This window comes from Asparagus officinalis, chromosome 10, assembly GCF_001876935.1.
Source record: "Asparagus officinalis chromosome 10, Aspof.V1, whole genome shotgun sequence".
Classification (NCBI taxonomy): Eukaryota; Viridiplantae; Streptophyta; class Magnoliopsida; order Asparagales; family Asparagaceae; genus Asparagus; species Asparagus officinalis.
This window is the reverse complement of record NC_033803.1, coordinates 72,167,867-72,192,253: the sequence shown is the minus strand read 5'-3', so window position 1 is coordinate 72,192,253 and position 24,387 is coordinate 72,167,867. Positions and strand designations below refer to the sequence as shown.

Sequence of the window (24,387 nt, the reverse complement as noted above, 5' to 3'; positions counted from 1 at the left end):
AGCGGCCGAGGGGAAGGAGGTGAGGGTGGTGAAGAACTTGAGGATTTGTGGGAGCTGCCATGAGTTTTTCAAGTATGTGAGTAGGGTTCTGGAGAGGGAGATTATTGTGAGGGATGTCAATAGGTATCATAGGTTTGTTGATGGAGGGTGTAGCTGCAGAGATCATTGGTGAAATTTTTTAAGGTTTTGTGTTAGAATTTGATTGTTTGTAGGTCAAGAACTAAAATTCTTTAAATTATTTTATTAGCAGCTAGACTCTATGAACTACCTTTTTCACTCAATTGATTAAATTCTCCTCAGGGGATCTATTTGTTTCAATTAAAAAAAAATTTAAGTTAGACTCAAAGCAAAACTATACCATGTCAATGTAATGGGAGAAATTATGGCATCTGAAAGATTCAGGGATATTAGATGTATCTGCAATTAACAGCAGTTTGGTAGACTGTTCTATCATAACTGTAGTTAGCACAAGTATGTTTACAAATGAAAAAAAAAGTAAGGGAAAGGTGTTCATAAGGTGGTACTTTAGATTCAATCTGAGATAGCACATTCAAAACTATATTTATATACTATCAAATTACTCGATCCACTCCATTTTATTTTGATTTATATATTTTGGATTGTATACAAACAAAAAATTAGCCATATCGGGTTGCAGTTACTCTACATCAAGTAATTGTAAAATTAACGGTTTTACGACAATATAACAAAAGAGACAATGAAAGTTATGTGTTAGAAATATTTAATCATCATAATTTTTGTTTTATAGATGTTTTGAGACATTTAGATCACGATGAATAGAGCGGATCATCAACTGTCTAATTCATGAATAAAGAGGTGTTACCTTAGATTGAAGCTAACGTGCCACATTATGAACACTTTTCCCATAGAGTACCTGTATATTAGTCTGCTTAACATTACTCTTGATTTTTTTTAATGCTCTCTATAATTGTTTATCAAAAGGAGCAACCAAAATGCATAAACTATTTGACCCCTTACACTGCAATTTTGCATAGGCTTCTGAGTGCTGAGCAAGTTTGTTTCATGTGATAATAAAATAAAAATAAAAGCAATAGAAATAGTACAGGTTTATTAGTCCAATGGGGGTTTATATTGTACTAAGTACACAGCTCTGCTCTGCTAAGAGAGGGCAGGCCATATATCAACAATGATCAAGTCTTCTAATGTTAGCTATGACTCTAATTTTGTCACTTTGTTTGTCTCAAAACCACCCAGTTTGAGTCTTAAGCATATGCATAGGCATAAGTACCATCAAAATTACCTAAGCATATGTACAGGTTTATTATTAGACTTCACAAGTTTTTGTTCCACAAAGGGAGAAAAAAAGGCATAAATATTGAAAAAAAGTAAGTAATACCAAGAAAATAAGAATGTAATGGTTCAACGTTAACAGAATAGCTCCCTTTTTAAAAATTATATGTGCATGGTTTCCTCACTAACCAACTAGCTTACATACAGGGGTGAAAGATCCGAAAACTAGGTAAAGAAAATTCCTATAACAAATTGGATCAGCGTTAATACAGTAAAAAAAGAAAGAAAAAAAAAGCTAACAATGTTCAAAAAGCCTTAATAACCAAGTAATCAAAGCACATAGTTAGCCTAAACCATGCATTTAGCCTAATGAAAAGAATCCATTGAATCTCTCTGTACTTTCAGTGAGGCCATAATGGAGCACCAATTATTTTCTCTCTTCTTTCCTCTTTAAAGAATCTCTTGATGGATGACACTCACATAGCTGATGAAGAAAAATCCAAGAAAACCCTCTGTAATACATCCAATCAAACAGAGGAATAGCCATTCATTTCAAAACTTTCCAACCTTCTGTAATCATTCAAAGTATCACCAACCACCAACACTCAATAATCTGCACCACAATGAATGAACATATAAATAGAATCCTATGGATTTGTGAATAAAAACAAAAGTTTATCAGAATCACATTTTCTTAAAGACTTACCATCTTTCTTCTTCATGAGATTTCTAGCAAATAGAAGGCAGATGACTAGAAATCCAAAGGTTTTCCCTGTTTGTCCCCCTGTTTCCAACCAATTATCAGCATGAACTCAATTTTACATCGGAGGAAAAGGAGACAAAAACTCAAGCATGAACAATCAACAACAATGCTTAATTCCTCCACATGCACCATGATTGACCCCAAATAACGAAGTTAAAATGAACTCAATATTTTGGGAAAAGCAAGGCCATACCCATCTCAAAACGATCGAACAGTATCAAATCTATATGGGTTAATTCCTCAAACATACATCATATCACAATGAAACATGAAAACAAGCACAAAAATGCAAGCAATTGAATCAAAATCTCTAAAACTTCTGGTCCCTACATCGCTCAATCCAACCAAATGCATCAAAGTTTGACAAAAACACAAAACCCAGATGAAATTTGACCAAGAACAATGCCTAATACCTCCGTATGCATCATATAAACATAAACTGATGTGGAAAAAGGAATATATTCCCATATTATGCATTAACGGAACTCTAACTAAAAACTTCCAATGTACCAAATTTGATCAATAAGTCAATTAAAACAACGCACCTCCTATTCCTCCTCCTCCTCCACCAACCTCACCACCATCACGGGGCACTCCATTAGGATAATAGTTATAGCTAATATAACACTTATCCAGGTAAACCTGACCCGAGCTCGCTCCTCCACACTCCACCTCCGACTTCTGCACAGCTTGTTGCACACAGTCACTACAGTCTGAACCCGACAAGTCACCCTCACACTGAGCCATCGCGTACACTGACTGATAACTCGTCGCATAAAACCCATTGGCACTCGACATCCCACTCTGGAGGTTGGCAAATGCAGTATCTCTCTTCTGTTCGAATCCATCACCAGCACTGCCGGATCCACAAGTCTTGAAGAGCATTTGGGTGCCTGAGATTTGAGGAAATCCTGATACCTAGTCAAGGAACCAAATAATTCAATAAATGTACGAATAATGCGTGAAAAGTTCGGAATGCCCTTCTCTTTCAACTTTCTAGTTTCCTAGCATACAAGAAACAATATGTAAATGCAAATTAGTATGTTACTTATGAAATTGCCACATTCTGATATGATATGTGCTATATAAAGAATAAAATACCATCAAGGTCCTTATCAAACACAATAAACAAAACAAGAAAAATTGAAATTTTCACGCAACCCAAATATATTCATCAACAAAAGGTTAAGGCTAGCTAAAACCCCATTAAGGTCCCTTTCAATAAATAAACAAAATAATCAATCTAGCACTAACAAAAGGTTAATTAAAACTATATCAATTCCCCACTATCAATTTTAGGATTTAAAAAAAAAAAACTTCCCATGACCTCAGAAATCCCACAAAACAAATTAAACCTGAATTTTCGGAGAAACCCCCCTCTAAGGTCCCTTTCAATATGAGAAAACATAAAAAGCAGGAAACCACTATCAAAAGCAAAATCAAAACTTTACCGATGACCCACTACCAATTTCACCCAAAAAAAGAAAAAGAAAAGAAAACCCATGTCACCCAAACCCGAATCATTCCCTTTTTTTTTCCCTTCAAAAATCCGGTACCTGGTACAGAGCATAGCAGCCATTGAGCTGAACCCTAGCAGCAACAGCATTCCCACACAAAGACGACAGCATCGGCAGCAAATTCTGAACGCAAGCAGCGCAGTCTTTGTTGCTCAGATCGCCCCTGCACTGAAAAAGCCCAGAAATCGACTGACCCGCTGAGGAGGAGGAAGTGGTCTTGTAGAATTTGGAGCTGGCTGACTTGGCCGTCAGAGATGAGGAGAGCGTTGCTAGGGTTTGGGCGCTGCCGCCATTGCTGAAGCTCTGGCTCGCGCAGCCCTTGTAGACGAGGGTGAAGAGGTTGGCAGCTGAGATCGGGGTGAAGAGGAGAGAGAGGAGGAGGAGGAGGAGGATTGAGAGACCCATCTAGGGTTTCGATTTTGGCTTTGATTTTTGGTAGGATTTGGGGCTCTTTTTTTTTTCCGTGCGCCCAAGTTTTCGTTGATTTAGGGCTTCAAGTTCGAAGCTTTTGAGTGAGAGAGAGAGAGTGAGCGAGTGAGGAGGTTCAAATTTGATTTTTGAATTGTTTCTGGGGAAATTTGGGGGGTTTTTTTTTTGGTGGAATATGCGAACATTTTGATCGAGGAAAAGCAATGTCGTAGTCATAGAAAGGGTGAAAATCTCACGAGGTCTTGCTCAAAACCCCCCCTTTACTTTGCAAATTGCAAATAACCCATCTAAACTTGCCTCGCTTTTATGTGCTATCCTTTCGGAGTTTGGATCCTCTCCGCTACAAAAAAAGTAGTGGAGAGACCGCTATTTTTAATCTCAATGGTTGTGATTATGTAACGGTCCCTCAAATACCTTTTAGCTAGTGGAGAGGGTCCGAATCCGTCCTTTCGTACCCAAAAGTTTGTCAAATGTTAAGTTTCAAAAATTCCGGGTTTTTAAAAAAATCCAAACCTGTCGAAGATTTTGTGGAATATTAATACATAGTCTGGGATCTGTTACTTCCATGACTCCTCTCTAGATCGTAATTTTCTTTTTTGGCGTGTTGAGTTACTTTTTTTACATGTGTTTGTTTAATTTATTGGATGATGTATTCTTCCATTACCCATTCTTTAGTTATCAGGGGGCGAAAAAAACTTCAAAAATGCTATCATTGAAGATGACAAGGACAGGGCTCTACATATTTTATTCGAAAGAATAATATCTTGATTGTTTCATCAAAATTGGAATATTGTAATTAAAGCTTCTCAACAATTTATCGTCACTCTCTTAAAATATAATTCTTTAGAAAGTTTACCCGAGCAAGTTGTTGCTGAGGCCGAGGCTGAGCCTGAGCCCGGTCCCCTCCGTGCTCAGCCTCTCTTCCACCAGCCGCCGAGCGCGCTGCACGACGCGGCCCATAAATCCAGCTAGCCCCACGCAAGTCTCCGGCGACGCGCGCTTTGCTTGTGTCGGTGATGACGACGAGCATGTCGCCCTTCCTCCCCTCATTCCGATCAGTGGCAAGCCTGAAGAAGGATAGAGACAAATGTGATAAGAATTATAAAATGCGCACTTGGATTAACTACAGCCCGATACCCTGGGGTATGATATGATGTTATATAATAAGAACATCATCGTACCTCAGGGTATCGCGTCGTAATTAATCTTGTATGCGGGTATGAATATTTTGTGTTCGTATCTGCAATTCTGTATTCCGTTGGAAATAGACGATGATATATTTGCCTATATCTGTATTCGCCTTGTATGCTCATATGCTCGAGTTGGAATTAAAACATTATGTAGTCAAAACTAATTGACGCACGCTAAAAAATAAATATCTTAATATAGATCAATTCAGAGCTTTGTCGATTAAAAAGGACCCTTAACCTACGCAGACATCTGAGAGTCTCAATTACTTACAAAGCTGACTCTAGCGTACACCCCATCAATAACTTCAAAGTTTTGATAAAATGAAATCGATTTTAAGTACCTAGCACGGGGGAGGATGAGGCTGAGCTCCCCTTAGCGGCGACGGTGCCGTCGGCGGCCGGGGTCAATGTAGAAGCAGTGATGGAGGCCATTGCTGCGGGAGGAGGAGGAAGAGTTCGGTGAATCTTCAAGTATTAATTTCATTTGAGCTTATTAATATTTGAACTGTGGCTGAGATTTCGTCACCAATGGATTCAGAGAGACTGGACTCCTCTCATGCCTCATCCTCTTCTCACCAGCTGGATTTTTCCACGTGTGCAAACCTTCCACGTCAGCACCAAGGCGGTGAGATGACAGGAATATTCTCCTTTTTTTTTAGAGGGAAAACAAATAGCCAGAATTATTGAATATTGAGATATTAGTGCAAGCGACGAAATCATACTACAGCCGAATATTTTTTTAATATTCATTCTGAATTCGACCGTTGGCAATGCTCTTGCAGCACAGAGAATGATAATGATATTAATGATAAAAAGGGTTGTTCTACAGGGACCCAAATCCATGGGACCAGGAGGGGACATGTGAGCTGTCACCTCCTGGTTGCATGGTCTACTGTTCATGAATAGTAGATCATGCAACCAAGAGGTGACAGCATCTAGAATATTTTCCAAGACCATATATACAACTATAAAACATTTATTATTATTATTATTATTATTTTTTTTTTTAACTCTTTCATCCTTGGTGATTTTTTTTTTTCTACTTTAACGGGCTTTCTAAGTGACCATTTAACGAGTTTTGGGCCAATGGATCCCAACCCAAATGGGCTTAGGTCATTAAGTATGAAAATACTCCTTGGGCTTAATTACTCGGTCAGCTGTATTAATTTCATTTGAGCTTATTAATATTTGAACTGTGGCTGAGATTTCGTCACCAATGGATTCAGAGAGACTGGACTCCTCTCATGCCTCATCCTCTTCTCACCAGCTGGATTTTTCCACGTGTGCAAACCTTCCACGTCAGCACCAAGGCGGTGAGATGACAGGAATATTCTCCTTTTTTTTTAGAGGGAAAACAAATAGCCAGAATTATTGAATATTGAGATATTAGTGCAAGCGACGAAATCATACTACAGCCGAATATTTTTTTAATATTCATTCTGAATTCGACCGTTGGCAATGCTCTTGCAGCACAGAGAATGATAATGATATTAATGATAAAAAGGGTTGTTCTACAGGGACCCAAATCCATGGGACCAGGAGGGGACATGTGAGCTGTCACCTCCTGGTTGCATGGTCTACTGTTCATGAATAGTAGATCATGCAACCAAGAGGTGACAGCTCATCTGTTCCCTCCTGATCCCATGGATTTGGGGTCCCCATGGAATTTTTCTGATAAAAAGTACCCTTTTATATATATATGACAAAAAAATAAATAAAGAAAGAAAAAGATTAAGACAGAAGGGTTAGACAATTAATATATGTGAGTACATTTACTGTAACTCAAGAGAGGAGACACTCGAATGTGTGGAGTTCTCTTCCTAAACAATATTTGTATATGTTTTTTTAATTATTTACTTTTTTTGGGGGAGAAGAAAACCAAAATATTACACATGTGATGATGACAAGCGGGTAACAAGTTGCTCCGCTAATCCTTTCAGAATTGCAAAACCCAACCTACGAAACACATACTCAGCTGACCCTGTTGTCACCACATTCCTATTCATGAGTTTCATGCCATTTGGTAATAAGATTCTAAACTTATCAAAATAATTATGATTATATATACTACTATATAAAAGACAAAGTGGTGGCAGTCTAAAATATGTCTGGAACATTGTTCTAATTTGTACTAATTAGGAGGGCAAAAAAGTAGCTCAACAAGGGCTAACTTTCTCTTTCTTTTTCTTTCTTCGTGTTTTCTAGAATGTCCCTTATCGTACAAATATTTCTCCTTTTTTAAAGTTTTATAGAATATTCCATGTTATACAATACATGAACATAGTATTTGGGCCAATATAATTATACATCCACTGTATTTCAGGTTCTAAATGGAATACAAATGAGAATTATAAATATCTTTCAAGAAAAATAGAAACGCATGCAAGAAAAAAAAGTCAAATAATATCAAGGTGTAAGATACAACTTTTATTTTTATAAGTTTTGTACATTATACACATGCATCTTATTCTACAATAAAAAAAATAAATTTGACACAAACAATATTAATAGACGATAAAAACCTTATCTTCCGTTGTATGATAAGAGGATAGTTTCTTCTGATTTTAAAACCTCACATCATAATCGAATCTAATAATATGTATGTTTGACATAGAAATTTACTCTATATAGTTTTGCGTCTCTTATATGTGCATGTGCACAACGCTACTAAATTGAATTATCCAATAGAAAGGACACTATCAAACAAGGACACTATCAAACACTACCCAACATATTTATGGATCATCATGAATTACATCGATATTCATTGTCAGAAAAGAGTCTTCTTAAAAAAAAACCTTATGTCTTTTGTATCCTAGTCAATTTACCTTTTCCCACTTTTTATGAAACTCTTATTTCAGAGAAAAGGCAGCACTATACTTACAAGTTATTATTATCATTAGTATATTATTATTATTAGAGATTAATGGGTATCCTTATCATAGGAGGGGATTTCCTCCTTGACGCCTCTAAAATCACATGATTGAGCGACATTATGGATGATCCGTTCCGTTGAACTTGATCTACATATTCTAAAACCCAAACACACCAAGTTTGGGGTGAATCGGTCGTCGTTTGACCCTACATCGAGCCATGTGAAAAGTTCTATTCATTCATAACCGTTAAAATTGATACGAGTGGATGAAGGGTCAAACGACGACGGGTTCACCCCAAACTTGGTGTGTTGGGGTTTTAGAATATGTAGATCAAGTTCAACGGAGCGGATAATCCATAATATCACTTAATCATATAATTTTAGAGGCGTCATAGGAGGAAATCCCCTCCTATCACAAGGATACCCATTAATCTCTTATTTATTATTGCTATTATATATATACATATATACATATTTTTTTTGGATTTTCGAGTGTGTCTAAGTCGGTCCCAATATTATTTATTTGTCAGTTGGGCCCCCAAAAAAAGCCCAAACCGTAGCCATTGGCACGTGAACGGCCCGTGACAGCCATAAAACAAAATCTCGGAGCCCTAGTTCCTCTCTCAAAAACCTTCAAACAAAAATTCTCTCTTTGCTTCATTTCTCTGCGTCGTCGTCCTCCTCCTCATCTTCTTCGATTTCAGGTTCAATTACTTAAACCCTTTCGTCGATGCAGAACCTCAACACCAAACTTAGGGTTTTAGAATTTCTCTTTGTTGTAAACTTTGTGTTGATCTACGTTTCTAATTGAAGGTTGCTTATGACCAACTTAGGGTTTTAGTACTGCGCTAAAGATTGAAGCTTGTCTACAACCACTTTATTTGTTTAAATTTTTTTTTACTATGAACTGGTTAGGGTTTGGAGGGTGTTTTCAATTTTGCTCGTAACCAATTTTTATAATCTCTTTGATGTTTGTTGCTTAAATCCTTTTGTCGTCGTAAGGCCTGTATACAAATTTAGGATTTTAGGGTTATAGTCCTGTTGAATCCGTTTGATTTATTCGTTTGATTTTAGGGTTCGTTTAATATTAATTCTATATTGCTATCAATTGGATGACAGCTGACATCTCTGGAATAGGAATCTGTTTACTTCCTGTGGTATTTTCTAGTGTAAGTCTAGGATGTGGGTAGTAGAGTAGATACAGGTATTTTGCTGCATTAGAGTTTCATTTTATACCCAAAGGCAATAATACTTATCTGTTGCAGATTTTCCTTGTTGGGCATTGAATTAGTATGGAAGGTAGTCAACCAGTGGCTACAGAATCTGTGACTGCTACAATCCCTGCCAAGGAAATTGTAAGGGCTACTGTCCCTGAATCAGGTGGTGAAGAAGCCACCCATGCATGCTCTGCGGGTGTGGCTTATGCTTCGGCTGATGGTTCTAAGCTTGCCGATGGGAATGTGCAGAATCAGGATGTAAATTTAGGCACTCAGGATGCTGCACATTCTGTTACTTATGGATCTAAACCTGAGGTTGAGGGTGTTGCAGCTGGTGCGAATGTTGCAAACTATGAAAATTCAACAGGCATGCATGCTCATCAAGTTGGGTATGACTTAGTGAATGGTAATACTTGCGATATGGGTAATTATCAGTCCTCAGGAGGCACTGAGAATGGAGTTCCATCTACTGAAGTGGGTGAACCTGCTGCTGAGAAGCATTCTGAAAATGGTAATACGGGTTTTCTCTGAAATCATATGCAAAGCTGTACTAATATTATATTTGTTAGAATTTCAAATTCCTATATGTTTTCCTTTCATTTTATTCTCTGAAGATCTCTGGCGCTTATCTCTTTGAGTCTGAAGATTATTCAGAAGATCATCATCTGAATTTGTTTCCTGTTTCAGTATTAATTTTTAAATGTTTTCGTTTCATGTGACAGTGAACTCACCTGAAGAGGATAGATTATGGAGCTTGGTAGGGGCTAACTCTTTAGATTTTAATGCTTGGACAGCCCTCATCGAAGAGACAGAGAAAGTCTCGGAGGTATAATATGGGTACATTATTGTATATTTACAGCTTTGTTAAATGACATCGTTATAATCTGTTATTAGTAAAGTGTGCATGCCCACTGTAATCCCTTTCTTCTTTTTTGGAAAATATCATAATCGTTTTCTAACTTGACTAATATCTTCTGATATGCTTTTCGTAAATCAAAAGTTTATTTCCATCCATAATGTGGACAGTATTCATTACATCTTTTCATATGTCTATGTAATATAATAATATATTTCTCTGATGTACTGACAGATTCAGTTTTTGCCCCTTTTTTCTCTTCTTAGTATAGTTCTATGTTTCTGAATATGCATTTCAGAGTTCATTGCAAACTGATAATGCTTTGTCTCCTTTCCCAGAACAACATTCTAAAGATTCGGAAAGTTTATGATGCATTCTTGGCCGAATTTCCATTATGTTTTGGTTACTGGAAGAAGTATGCAGATCATGAAGGTCGTTTGGACAGTGTCGACAAGGTCGTGGAAGTGTATGAACGAGCAGTCCATGCAGTGACCTATTCTGTGGACATTTGGTTGCATTACTGTGTGTTTGCAATATCAACATATGAAGATCCAGATACCATTAGAAGGTAACGATCCATTCAACATGCATTGGTTTGTAGGTATACTTATTGGCGTTCTCATTTAGCGACAGTCCAATCACAATTCTTGTATACCGTTCTAACTATATTTTGCTGCAACAGTGCTACTGACATGTCTGGAGGAAAGGTTTGCTGGGACACACTAGAAATTCCTTTTCTAATGTGTGAACCCTTGTTTTTGGTCTTTTTTATTTAATCCCTCTTGATTCTTTAGAGTTTAATCGTGCTGTGGCTTCTTCGTATCCCTTTCCTTCTGCTTCCTCAAAAGGTTATATAGTAATCTTGTAGTTCATGAGTGACTGCTACTTAAACTGTTACACTCTTGGGGCCACCTTGGGTGCACAAATATACAAATACTGCTGGGAGATCACTTGGTTTCTGGGCTATCATGGCCCTCTCCTCCATTCGAAGGGCATGGTATGATTGTATCAGGAAGGTAATTGTAGTGTGTTTGGAATGACATGCTGTTAGAGTGCAAGTTTTATCTTAGTTAAAACAATCACATCTATTTCATTAGGGAGTCAGATTGCCATTCTCGAGTCTTGAGGATTTACCTTTGTTTGTAAATTTTCTTGTTTCAGGCTATTTGAAAGGGGATTGGCGTTTGTTGGATCAGATTACTTATCATATCCTTTGTGGGATGAGTATATCAGATACGAAGAGGCACACCAAGCATGGGTTCATCTTGCAATGATCTACACTCGGATACTTGAGAATCCTATTCAACAGCTAGACCGATATTTCAACTGGTAATAACTCGTCTTATAGTTGCTCATGTGTTTTCTAATTGTGATTCCTTATCATATGTGTCCACCAATTATTGAAAACTTGTGTTTACTGCTATCTATGTGCGTCATCACCTATTATATTACATATTCTTTTGATGCAATTACACTGGAAAACAATGTACCTGATTGTTTTCGTTGCAGGTCCAATATAATGCTTGAGCTTGAACTGCAAGTCTGAATGACTAGTTTACTACTTTTTGTGTGAGATATAGTGGTTAAAGTACATACAGAAGTACTGGTTATTGTAGTATCAGTTTGTATGTTTTTTTTTCTATTTTCACTATTTTGTGCATACATTGCTTAAAACTTCATTGTTGCTCTGGCTTCACATTGTTTCATACTGTTCCTAAGTTTTGATGCTCATTTTTCTGCTTTTTGGTGTACAGCTTGAAGGAGTTGGCTACTAGCCGACCTTTATCTGAAATAAGATCTGATGAGGAAGCTAATTATATGGCTGCTACTATGAACATTGACGCCCCATGCGTCGAGGGAGAACTTCGTCCTGATGATGTCGAACAATCTCCTAAGCCTGCAATTGCAGGCTTAACAGAAGCAGAGCAGTTGGAAAAGTATATTGCAATCAGGGAAGATTTATATAAGAAAGCTAAAGAGTTCGAATCTAAGATCATTGGTTTTGAAACAGCTATTAGAAGGCCTTATTTCCATGTCAGGCCTCTTGATGAACCAGAGCTTGAGAATTGGCACAACTATCTGGATTTTATTGAAAAAGAAGAGGACATAAATAAGGTATGTTCTATTTCTTTCAAAACCTGATTTGGATGCTTCAAAATTGTTGATATAATTTCAATTCTGCTTTAAATTGGTTATGAACTTACAGTTGAAGTCATATTGGCTGCATTTATATGCTTTAGTGGCTAGTGTTCGATGAAGCTACCTTATAAGTGGGAATAGTGAACTGAGGATAAAGCATGGGCTTATTGTTTGGTTTCTATGAGGCTAAGTACTTCAAACCCTCGTTGTCACTGGACGTTCTGGGTTCATGATCTATATTGCAAAGTAGATATATATTTTTTTGAAATTCGAATCTCATACATGCAGGTGTTTGCTTATTGTGCTTATCCACTTAATCATCTGTCTATCAGAGAAGGAGGGTCCCTCCTCCATTTTGAGGGGCCTCCTTGATCAGCTAATGAAGTACTCCTTGTGCACTTCTTTGTTGACATGTTGAAGTTTGAGTGAATTTTATTTCTTTTATTCCTATCCTTCCGTTTTGATGATCAACATCTAACATGTTTTTTCAGGTAGTCAAGTTATACGAAAGATGTCTAATTGCTTGTGCGAATTACCCCGAGTTTTGGTTCCGCTATGTGTTGTACATGGACGCGTCTGGAAGCATGGAACTTGCATATAATGCTCTAGCTCGGGCTACCCATGTTTTTGTGAAGGTATTCCCTACTTTTGAAGTTTAGTGATTCATTTGTAAATCATTTTTGGCCTAACAGCTTTAAAGAAGGATTATAGAGTGATTAAGATTGCAACACATTACAAGATATACTTATTGGTGTCCCCTTCTTGTAAGTGGGTGATCTCGGAATATGATCGTTTAAAATGACCTTATGAATTTATACATCTGTTTGTACTAGTTTTTGCTCTATTAATCTGTATTGCTTAGATACAGATTTTTGAGGTATTCCATCATCACTTAACCTTTTAACAATTATGTTTTCTTTTTAAAGTTATTGTGTCTGTATGTTGTTTTGCACCTTAATAGTTATCTTGTCCGATTTTATCATGTATTAGTAGTTATATCTTACTGTGATGGAATATTTATTGTAGTATTTTTCTACTTTATGTTAAGAATGTTAAGAGTAGAAAGTGAGTTTGGTGGTGCTTGCTTGACGCCACTAATTGATCTGAGGCTAATATTTGATATCCACCTTGGATTACCAGGACTTGTATTTTTCTTGCGCCTGTAAGAAGTTTGTTGTGTATAGGATTATGAAAAGATTAACTAGTGTTTTATTAAAATGGGATCATAATATTGCCTCCCAGTTCTATTCTCTTCCATGATATCCACCTTAGATCGTCAGGTTTTGCGGTAAAAGATTAAGTAATATTTTGTATAAAATGGGATCATAATATTGCCTCCCAGTTCTATTGTTTCCCATTTCTGTTTTCTTTCATGTCATTTACCTGTCAATTTGTCTTGCTTTTAACAGAAACAACCAGAGATTCACCTTTTTGCTGCTAAATTCAAAGAACTGTGTGGAGATATCGAGGGAGCTCGTGCAGAGTTTGAGTTTCTTTATTCTGAAATATCACCATGTTTGCTGGAAGCCATTATAAAGCATGCAAACATGGAATATCGACAGGTAGCCTCTGGATGACCTTCATTTTGCTAGTGGGTATTATATGTTATATGAGAGGGTCCTCTCGTATACAATGATGTGGCTGAATCTTAGCCAAGTGTGGTTATGTGGGATTCTCTTTCCCCCTTTTTCACTTGGCTTAGGTACAGTCAGTCAGTCACGTCCCCTGATATGAGAGAATCCCCTCATATGACAAGGATACCCATTGTGAGTGGGTGTGTGATGATTATGAGGTGGTGGCTCATTTTGTAAAAGGGTTATTTGCATATATACCCCTTAAATCATGGGTGTTTTTGCAAAGATAACCTCCAAATCTTAGTATTTGCAAAACTATCTCTTAAATCATCAATTTTGGAAAAAATTAGCTTCAAAGCAATCAATCATCAACTTTGATAAGCTAATTTGTGGTCGCAATGTAAAAATTACGACAAAATAGTCAAATTTTTAGCACGAAGTTGACGATTTGTTGATTTTAGGGGTGTTGTTTCACCAAGTTGATGATTTGAGTGGTAGTTTTTGCAAATACTAAGATTTGGGGAGTATTTCTGCAAATACCCATGATTTAAGGGGTATATTTGCAAATAACCCTTTGTAAAATGAGTTAACAAGAGATAAAGGCTGGCTAAAATGAATTAACAAGAGATAAAGGGTGGTAAGAACCACCGAACGTGACTAATAGGGCGTGCCTTACCATGTGACTATCTCTTGGACCCTTGGTAGTTCATTTAAAAACATGAGCCGCCACCTCATATACGTGATGCCGTTATCATAATATATATACATACACATATATACATATGTTGTAATTAGTATTTACAACTAAATTTGTTGCAATTTCTCAGGAAAACAAAGAAGCTGCTTACTCTGTATATGAGAAGATCATTGCTGCTGAAAAGGAAAAAGAGCATTCCAAAATATTGCCAATGCTCCTAGTTCAGTATTCACGCTTTCTCTATTTGGTAGGTCTTTTTCTTTTGTATTTTTACTGTTTGGAAAATCCCTATACATTATCTTTTCCACAAAGTTTCATGCGTGATGGTTTAATGAACATGTTTATTAGTTCGGTCATTTCAATGCTTAAGCTGATAGAAGTGTGTATATGCTTACATCTAATGCATCACATCATTCTGTAACCAAGCTTGAAAGGCATTTAGTTGCTGAGGTCTGTTGATAGTCTTTGAAGTTAAAGTGAAAAAATCTTTACCTGAGTATTTGTCATTTTTCTTTTCTTTTACCCATATTCTTGTCCAGCTTATCATAGATTCTTAATGTCCTTGTGACATCCTGATGTGAAAAATAATGATGTAAGCTTAGTTGCATGACGTTCTTAAAAGCAACGCAATATTGTGCCTTCAAGATGTTAGCATTCAGAATTATTTTATCTTTTTATTTTCACATATATCATTTTCCTTTTATTTCTGTAGTCTGTTGGACTTTGTAAACTTCTTAGGAATATAATGGTTAGTGTCCTTTCAGCTGTATTATTGCAGATTTACTCAATTTTGTTGGACATTGCTTAAAATTTCTAATTTTATCACTAAAAAAATTTTGACATCTATATCGCGTATTTTACGGGTCTAAGGTTGCTGGTAATCTGGAGAAGGCAAGGGAAGTTCTATTTGGATCTCTTGATAAAGTGCAGCTTTCGAAGCCTCTACTTGAGGTTCATTTCCTTCTTCCTTGGTTTTAATATTTTATTTTATTATTTGACAATCAGCTATTCTTAATTTGCATTCTGCGTTGTGCAGGCTGTCATCCATCTGGAAACAATTCAGCCCCAGACAAAGCGTATTGATTATTTGGATTCATTGGTGGAGAAGTTCATTTCACCTAATTCTGATAGTTTTGATGTTGCAAGCACTGCAGACAGAGAAGAAATATCTTGCATTTTCATGGAGGTAGTTCATCACAAATTCGCACTAATTTCATCAAATGTAGAAAATGATTAACAGTATTCATATTGATTAGAATTTTAGTCTACCAATCTATTAGTTTCATGTGGCTGATTATTGAAGCTTAAAAATATAACTTCTGGTTTCCTTTATCACTCATCAGCTGGAATAGCTAATATTCTCTGCCGCGGTGTCTCCTGAACATAATGGTACTCAGTGTCAAATGCCGTTCACATAGCATATCCATACTTTATATGTCATATCATCTTTCATTGACTATAGTTTTCCACATAGGTATTGCAGGGATAAGGCAGGAAATTTTTGTTAATTATAGAGCTTGCATAGTGCTGTTTAATATATTTTCAACCTTGAGAAGACACTGATTCATGATTTGGTTTACTATTTTGAGATTTCGTGTACAGTAAAATGAAAAAGTAATCAATATAAGGTAGTTATATGTCTTGTATGTGTTGCTTAGTTCTATGATTAACTTTAATGCTAATGTGTTAAGAAATACCTTCGTGGAAATCTATTGTTGCACTAATTTAGTTTTTTAATATATTGTACGCTAAGTTACTAACAAATACTTTTCATATGATATTGCAGTTTTTGGATCTATTTGGTGATCCTCAATCGATAAAAGCTGCTGACAGTCGACATGCTAAGCTCTTCTTACGCCAGAAAAGCAGTTTGGTGTCCAAAAAAAGACGAGCAGAAGATTTTCTTGCTGCAGACAGCGCAAAGGTCTCAAGGACTACTACTGATGCAGCTTCATCTGGCCAGTCCGTTGTGGGGGCATATCCAAATGCACAGAGTCAATGGACGGCCAGTTATTCACAAAGAGCTCCTTGGCCTCAGAACCCCCAAGCACAGGGACAACAGTGGAATCCTGGCTACGCTCCCCAGGTATGGTACTACGTTATTCTAATATCATGTTGGGTTTCTTTCAGAATGCACCTTCTTAAGGGAGAGAATGAATGTTGTCACTTGTCATGAAGCGTTAATGCTGCTGTTTTAATGTCCTTAGTTACACAGTCATGTAAAAGCTTTCCATCTTTTTCTAGTAAATGTGATTGTGCACGTGTGCTTGTTTGTGGTCTTTATATGTGGAGTTGGGGTGCGTTAGAGTGGAAATATGGAAGGGGGTTGGAAAGATATGAGGGGGGAACGCGCAGGCACTTGCAAATAGGGAACGGGCATTGTTGACATGCTTTAAAGAGGGAGAAGTGGTTGTTAGGTTGTCACCCTCTTTTTATTTTTTCCATTGTTTGTATTAGGCTAACACGCTAGGTGTTAATCTGACCTTCTTTTAGTCTTAAGAGGGCTCTATTGGATGGCCTCACGCAACGAGGGCAAAAACATGGTAATCACATTTGATTTCCTTTCCGTTTTCACCCTCTTTGACTGTCTTATACAATGCTACTAGGAGACTCATATTGTCTTTCAAAATTTAACCTGTTGCACAGTCTGACACAACATGACACTTGGACATCCACGCCTATTACGAGGACATTTCTTGTGTAATAATAAAAGGGAATAGAACAGTTCTAAAAGGAATGACCTCCAACAAACCTGAATTTGGCACGGGTATCCATCATGTCTGACCTTGAAAAACTTGTTAATTACGATTTAATTCAAAATTTGTATATAAGGTGAAGTACTAATTCTCTTATACATCATTTAACAATAATTAGATTCTTTGGTATATGAATATCGTGAACTGCTTATGTACATCTGAATTTTGGACATTTATGATATTCAAAAACGTGTCCATTTGTGTGCATGTCTAATATCATGGGTATATTTGTATCTAAAGAATTGAGGACTTATTAAAACTATGTGAATGCTTTTGTAGTGAAGAATAGGAAGAATTTGTACTAACAGTTATGTTACTTTCATAAGTATCAACATGTTACTTAGGCTTCACGGACTTTAATTGTTATCCTTTAAAAAATAAAAATAAACAAATGTAAAAATATTGTAATGAAAAAAATGGAAGATATGTTTTCTAGATTTGTATGAGTCATAAAGATAAATACAAGAAATATATTGAAGCATACTAAAGACAAAACATATTAATGCCATAAATTAAAGTCAAAAAGAGATAATTTCCTGCACTAAAGGTGATGGGGAGCGACACGAGGGCTTTTTCTGGAGGTGGGGAATCATTGACGATTTGGTGGAATGGGGTTAAAATCCACGACGAATAAGAAAGCCACCAAGATGAACAGTACGTGGGTACTGTTCACATTTTAATAGTAGTTTTTTTTTTGTTATGTGGAGGTGTTTTAACTGGTTGGATGGTGAGGATTCTTTTGGAGGGGAAATGAGTGGTGGATGATCGAGAAGGATAATTGAAAGATAATTTTAGTAGGTATTAGGCATCCCACGTAGGGGATTCACACTCAAGGGCTTCACACTCCAAAGACACTTCATATGTTAATAAGCAAATGATATTACAGAAGGCGCTAGGCGGATTAGGTGTGAGTCAGCGCCTAGACGCCTAGGCAGTGCCTAGACGTTTGACTATATTTAAAATTATTTAATTATAGTAATTGATAAAAATATGTATTAAATTCATATGAATTTGTAAAAAAAATGAAAGCAATCTTAGATCCACAATAAAACATACTTAAATACTAAATAGCCAAAATAATAATGATATAGAAAGCACTAGGAGGCCTAGGCGCTGGACCCAACGCATATAACCTAGGAGGCTTTCTTTTTTTTTAATTTTTTAATTACAATAATTGATAGTATATGTCAATGTTATATAAAGCTAAGGTGTTGGACTGGTGTCTAGCCAGATTTATATCTTCATTTAAGTGGTGGTCGATGAGGTTTTACTGAAGGTCGGAGAAAATAATGGAGGTTAAAGGAGTTTGAAGAAGGTTGGAGGACGTGGAGGCTGCAATACAGAAAATTACGATCAAGGACTAAAAGGTGCAGTCCACATAAGCAGACAATGCTCCCTAAACACTCCCAAAATCTAGGTAGGCAGTCCAGGTACCGCCTAGGCGCTAGTTGCTAGTTAGGTGACCTAGGTACCGTCTAGACCTAGGCGTACACCTAGGTGGATTAGGCGGAGGCTTTTTAAAACATTGAGCAAATCACATGCTCAAGATCAAATTTAATTTTTTTATTCATCAATATCTAGTCCTCATGGAGGATTACATCTCTTATAATCTTTTTTATTTAGTATTCTTTAGGATTTGATTTTGAAATCTCTTTCTATTTTAGCTAGGATTTTATCTGATTGTTAGGCTCTGATTTGATTAGAATTTTTATTTCCTTAAGTAGCGTACGCCTAGGTGGACTAGGCGTATGACTTTTTAAAACAGTGAGCAAATCACATGCTCAAGATCAAACTCAAATTTTTTATTCATCAATATCTAGTACTCATGGAGGATTACATCTCTTATTTATAGAAAAAGAAAACAACTAAATACTTAAGGAAGGAAATGAAAATTCTAATCAAATCAGAGCCTAACAATCAGATAAAATCCTAGCTAAAATAGAAAGAGATTTTAAAATCAAATCCTAAAGAATCCTAAATAAAAAAGATTATATAGAATCAAATGTAATATTAAAAATTAAAAATTTTCTAATAGATCTTAAAATCTTTTGATGGACGATCCATGATTGTCATGCATCAAATCTCCCTTGTTAGAGAAAACTCGACCTCATGTTTTATAATTGGAAGCGTGATGTTTGACTTGATTGATGAGAAATATTCTATTCTAGATTGCAAGATCTTCGAAATGAGCTGTAAAATTCGATATTGAGTGGTAAAGGGTTTGGAATAACGAACTCAATAACTAGATTATCTTGAAATTTGCACCGCATAACGATCTTCAGTTTGAATTCTAGGCTTGACTTGAGCTCTGGGTTTGATTGAAGCTCGAGCGTTAGATCGACTTGCTGCGTTGTTTTTGGTTCCAACTCTTATTTAAGCTTGGGCTTTAGGTCTATCGTTTGATTTGCTTCTTCCAACTGTAGTTCATGCTTGCATTCAGGATTGATTTTTTTATTTACATCTAATTCTGGCTCACGCTCAGATTCAGATTGATTTACATCTGATTCTGGCTCACGCTCAGATTCAAACTTTGGTTCTTGGTTAAAGTTTTGATCTTGCTATGCTTTCTCATCTAACTCAAGTTGAGGCTTCAAATTTGGTTTGAAATTAAATTATTTTTGAAGATTTACATCTGGCCGGGGTTGACGAATTTGTGTTTACTTTGCTTCAAAATTTGAAGAGAAACAATATCTTCTAGATGATCTAGAGTACCTTCTCTCCAAAAGAGCTTTCATAGTTGTCCATGAATGGATATTTGAATGATAATAGTTTCTATACCATTAATCTTTTAATATTTTGCCTCTCTTTAGTCTACACTTAGCATATAAATATATTTTCAGTTTTGACATATCATAGATAGAAAATATATCTTCTATATTGAAAATCCAAACAAAAGTTAAATTCATAAGGCTCCTCATATCAAATCCATAAAAGTAGGATGATGTACCAAATTTAAGTGGATTAAAATTATACCATTGTGAAGGAAGTAGCAGTATTTTACCCCTGATAACTATGGTTCATGATGGGGAGCGGTGTGAGGACTTCGATTTGGAGGCGAGGAATCGTCGATGACTTGACAGAATGGAGTTAAAATCCATGACAAAGAAGAAAGCTACCAAGATGAATAGTACGTGGGTACTGTTCACGGTTGCACAATAGCTTTCTTTTTTATGTGGAGGTGTTTTGACTGGTTGGATGATAGGGATTCTTTTCGAGAAGAAATGAGTGATCAAAAAGAATAATTGAAAGAGAATTTTAATAGGTACTAGGCATTACACTTAGGGGCCTCACACCTAAGGGCTTCGCATCCCGAAGGCAATTCACATGCTCAAGATCAACTTAATTTTTTTATTCATCAGTATCTATTCCTCATGGAGGATTACATCTCTTATTTATAGGAAAACAAAGCAACTAAACGTGCAAGTAAATAAAAATCCCAATCAAATCAAAACCTAACAAAACTAAAATCAAGTAAAATCCTAGCTAAAATAGAAAGAGGTTTTAAAATCAAATCCTAAAGAAATCCTAACTAAAAAAAAGATTACATGGAAGCAAATCAAATATTACTAAAATTAAATTTATTTTAATAGATCTAAAAATCTTTTGATGGACGATCTATATGATTATCCTGCATCAAAAGGTGACAAGGATTTATTAAGTTTTCATTACTCAGTCTTTGACTTGTTAAGCAATGTTTAAGGATTGTGGTATATGCTTCTAGCCAGCAGACCGAGTATCCAGCCGCATAGGCCTGGAAGAAACTTCAAGAGAAATAAACGCTTGATGATCAGAGAAGTAATAGATAAAAATAGAGCTTACCTGTATTGCTGTTACCGTTATCTTGGTCGCTCCTTCTGAGGCCTGATTTGCTATTACTAAGTCCCTAATCTTCACAACCACAGAGAGAGGCTTAGGGATTTATTCTTATCCTCATCACCTGAAGTAAGTTGTATCTCAGTTTAGGTAATAAGATGTCATGCCTTATATGGTGGTTTTTTCTTCCAGCAGTGGCCCTCTATTTTGTCACAGTTATTCTGGCCAGGAAGTAGGAATCAGTATCATCCTTGAAAATGTTGATGTCAGGTTGATTGCTGGTGGTAAAGAATTGTTCAATTTGCTTATTGAACTCTCTTTTGATGGAATGTGGCTTGTATATGCTGGTGATGAAATGATGCTTCATGATCATTTTCTTGAATATACCAGCTGGTCAATTTCTTAGGAGACTTGTTTAACTATTTTGATTTCTCATACATTGTTTGTGGAGTATTGCCAAATGCAATATTTGTTGTCACTATGAAGTTCACTTACACCTGTGTATATTTGTTGTCCAGGCTGCGTATACTGCATATGGGTATGCCCCACCGCAAGCACCCATGCCCTCTTCTGCTCCACAGACTGCTGCTGCATATGGTTCTTACCCTCCATCCTATGCTGCCCAGGTGCTTGCTTCCAACTTTCATGCATGGAAATTTATTTTTGTGTCCTTGGTGGATTTTAGCATATTAACTCCTTGTTAATTGAAGATAATGTGAGTACTTGCATTATGGTTTATTTCTCGATTGACCCTCTTCTTTTTTGGTAACTACGGCAGCAGACTGCTCTTCAGACACTGCAGTAACTTTTTTATTGCAAACTATGAAAACAAGTTCTCAGAAATCAGCTTTAATAAACTAAGTTAGTGTAGTTAGGATTTGGAGTAGCTCTAATGTGGAGGTTATAGTATTTTGATTTTTAGTTGAAAACTTGCATGCAGCCTTATCCATAGAAGGCAACTTCTAGATTTAGAAATTTTAGTTGGTTAGAATTCTATGAAACTTTCATACATTCCTACGTATAAAAGCAACAATTTATGGATTTAGAATTTCATTTTATTTAGAATTACAGCTTAGTTACAATTAAGAATTTTATTTCTATTATGTGTGTATGTGCCTGCATGCATATGAATTTGTGGTTTTTTCCCTCACAAACTGATGCCTCGCTCTTAATTGTGCCTCGTGGTCTCCACCTGAATTTTGTTGCATATATTTGTTCCTGCTGTCATTCTCAAATCTGATCCTCATCTTACCACTGAGTGCTGTTGTTGTACATCTCTGTTTCTATTTTCATATTTGTCGATCTTATTTTTCTGTAATATTCAATAGGGTATAGTACAAAGTATGACACAGGTTTTATCTGTATATATAGGCTTATCCACAACAAAATTATGCGCAGCCAGCAGCTGCAGCTACTACATATCCCCAGCAACAGGGCACTGCAGCAGCAGCATATTATGGCAGCTACTATTGAGGCAGGCAGCTAATTCATCTCAATTTTGGCTATTGGTTCTAGGTAAATTTACTCAATTGCTCGGAGAAGTTGTGTTGCCAAATGTTCGACTTTCAACAGCGTTAATTTTATAAAACCCCCTGAACTTTTGGGGATCTTGAAACTAATCCTTTGTTATACTATATTACAGGAAGTGTAGCTCGTCGCGCTAAAATTTCTCTGTTTTCTTCTTTATTATTAGCTTATCATTTTCTTCCCTTGTGCTTGATTCAGCAGGTTCTGGAAATGGTTTCACTCGTTTCCATGATCGCATCCAAATATTGTACTGCTTGCTGCTTCTATTGGTGCTCTACCATTTCACATGCTATGCATAGCAAGAAGTCGACCAAATCTTGTTACCGTTTCCCATGCTATACATAGCGAGGAGTCGATCAAATCTTGTGTTTTATTTATTACCGCTTCCTTCTTTCTGGTGGATGTAACAGATTTTGAGCGTTATGTAATGATATGAGTTTGAGATGTCTATTTTTTTTCATTTTCTTAAGAGATGAACGAATTTATTAGTAGGCCAATTGTGGACTTTGTTCTTGTTTCTTGTTTATATGAACGAGTACTTTTGTAAGGTTACGGGATGAATCTAGTAATTAGCTAGTCTCAGCTAATGTAGAATTTCAATGGGCGAGGATATGTATGTTAACTAAATAATTTTCAAGCCTTCACTGGTCTATGCTCTTTCAATCTTGAAACTATATATATTCCAACTATGGGAGAGGATTTTGGCGATGCTAAAATAAAGAAAGTAATTTGTTTTTCGGTTGTTTTGGTTCGTCGATTGTTTTAGAACGAACGCCATCGATCTAGAAATATGCATGCACAATATCTTGTTTGTTTGCGATGGATATTAAGGCGTATTGCACGAGGGATAAAATCTATTCAAATTTTATTTGGTTGTACTTGTATTTTGTTAAATATACGCAACAAGAATCACAAATTTTGGTAAAATTAGGATAATCTTAGGGAATCTCGTTTGATGTATTTATTCCAAGTCGCAATCTCAAATTTATGGCATGAAAAAGACGAACAAACAATGTATTTAATTAAGATCTAAGATTTTAAGCTTGTGAGGCTCATTTGCCAATGCACAACCACCAAAGGCAAGGAAACAAATAGCCTCTTATTGTTGTTCGGTGAACCGTTCAAAGCAAAGCAATAAGTGCATAATTTGAGGGAAGGGCACTAATGTTGGGACAATGAATGTTCATCTCCCATCTTCCCATTTTTTTTATAGATATTTTAGTATGCTAAATTATTTTCCTAATTACCTTTTACGCTTACATTAAGGGGCTGTTTGGTTGTTGTTGGTAAAGTTGTATATTTATGACACAACTTGAAAAGTTGCATGAACACAAATTTACCAATTTCTAGGAAATTTTCCAATTCAATTAAGAGTATTGATGTAATTATCTTATGCCCCCCCCCCCCCCCCCCATTGAAAAGTTGCATGAACACAAATTTACCAATTTCTAGGAAATTTTCCAATTCAATTAAGAGTATTGATGTAATTATCTTATGCCCCCCCCCCACCCCCATAAATACTCCAAGACTAACGGCTCTTTTAAGAAAAGAAGTAACTTGTTCTATCAAAAAGTACACGAGTACAAAATTTTAAAAATGTTATAACCTATCGAGAAGAAGAATTAATCAATTCATAATGTCATAGAAAAAGACACTCTGGTCCATGTACTTGAACCCCTTAACCACACCCTCTTTCTCATTTGTTACAGTGCACCGGGCCCTACATGAGATTTTAAAATTTTAAAATCTTATGTGGGGCCCG

At 36.3% G+C, this 24,387-nt stretch overlaps 2 protein-coding genes across 5 annotated transcripts; one reads left to right on the top strand and one right to left on the bottom strand.

Annotated features, from left to right (window-relative positions):
* On the bottom strand, positions 1,395 to 4,820 carry LOC109825790 (cysteine-rich repeat secretory protein 11-like). The gene is made up of 4 exons (XM_020392683.1): positions 3,592 to 4,820; positions 2,581 to 2,953; positions 1,979 to 2,056; positions 1,395 to 1,885 (listed from the first exon to the last, which is right to left on the bottom strand). Exons 1-4 carry the CDS (start codon positions 3,955 to 3,957, stop codon positions 1,878 to 1,880), a joined length of 825 nt encoding a protein of 274 aa, XP_020248272.1. The 5' UTR covers positions 3,958 to 4,820; the 3' UTR covers positions 1,395 to 1,877.
* On the top strand, positions 8,647 to 23,275 carry LOC109826133 (pre-mRNA-processing factor 39). Of its 4 annotated transcripts, none has more exons than XM_020393110.1 (15): positions 8,647 to 8,750; positions 9,312 to 9,774; positions 9,986 to 10,089; positions 10,458 to 10,687; positions 11,281 to 11,448; positions 11,874 to 12,234; positions 12,750 to 12,893; positions 13,668 to 13,820; positions 14,660 to 14,776; positions 15,400 to 15,480; positions 15,566 to 15,715; positions 16,316 to 16,615; positions 21,617 to 21,724; positions 22,470 to 22,613; positions 22,827 to 23,275. In XM_020393110.1, exons 2-14 carry the CDS (start codon positions 9,339 to 9,341, stop codon positions 22,569 to 22,571), a joined length of 2,454 nt encoding a protein of 817 aa, XP_020248699.1. In that variant the 5' UTR covers positions 8,647 to 8,750; positions 9,312 to 9,338; the 3' UTR covers positions 22,572 to 22,613; positions 22,827 to 23,275. The 4 variants fall into 4 exon arrangements, with proteins under 4 accessions (XP_020248699.1, XP_020248700.1, XP_020248701.1 ...); XM_020393111.1 differs by having other exon boundaries at positions 22,824 to 23,275; XM_020393112.1 differs by having other exon boundaries at positions 8,665 to 8,750; positions 9,338 to 9,774.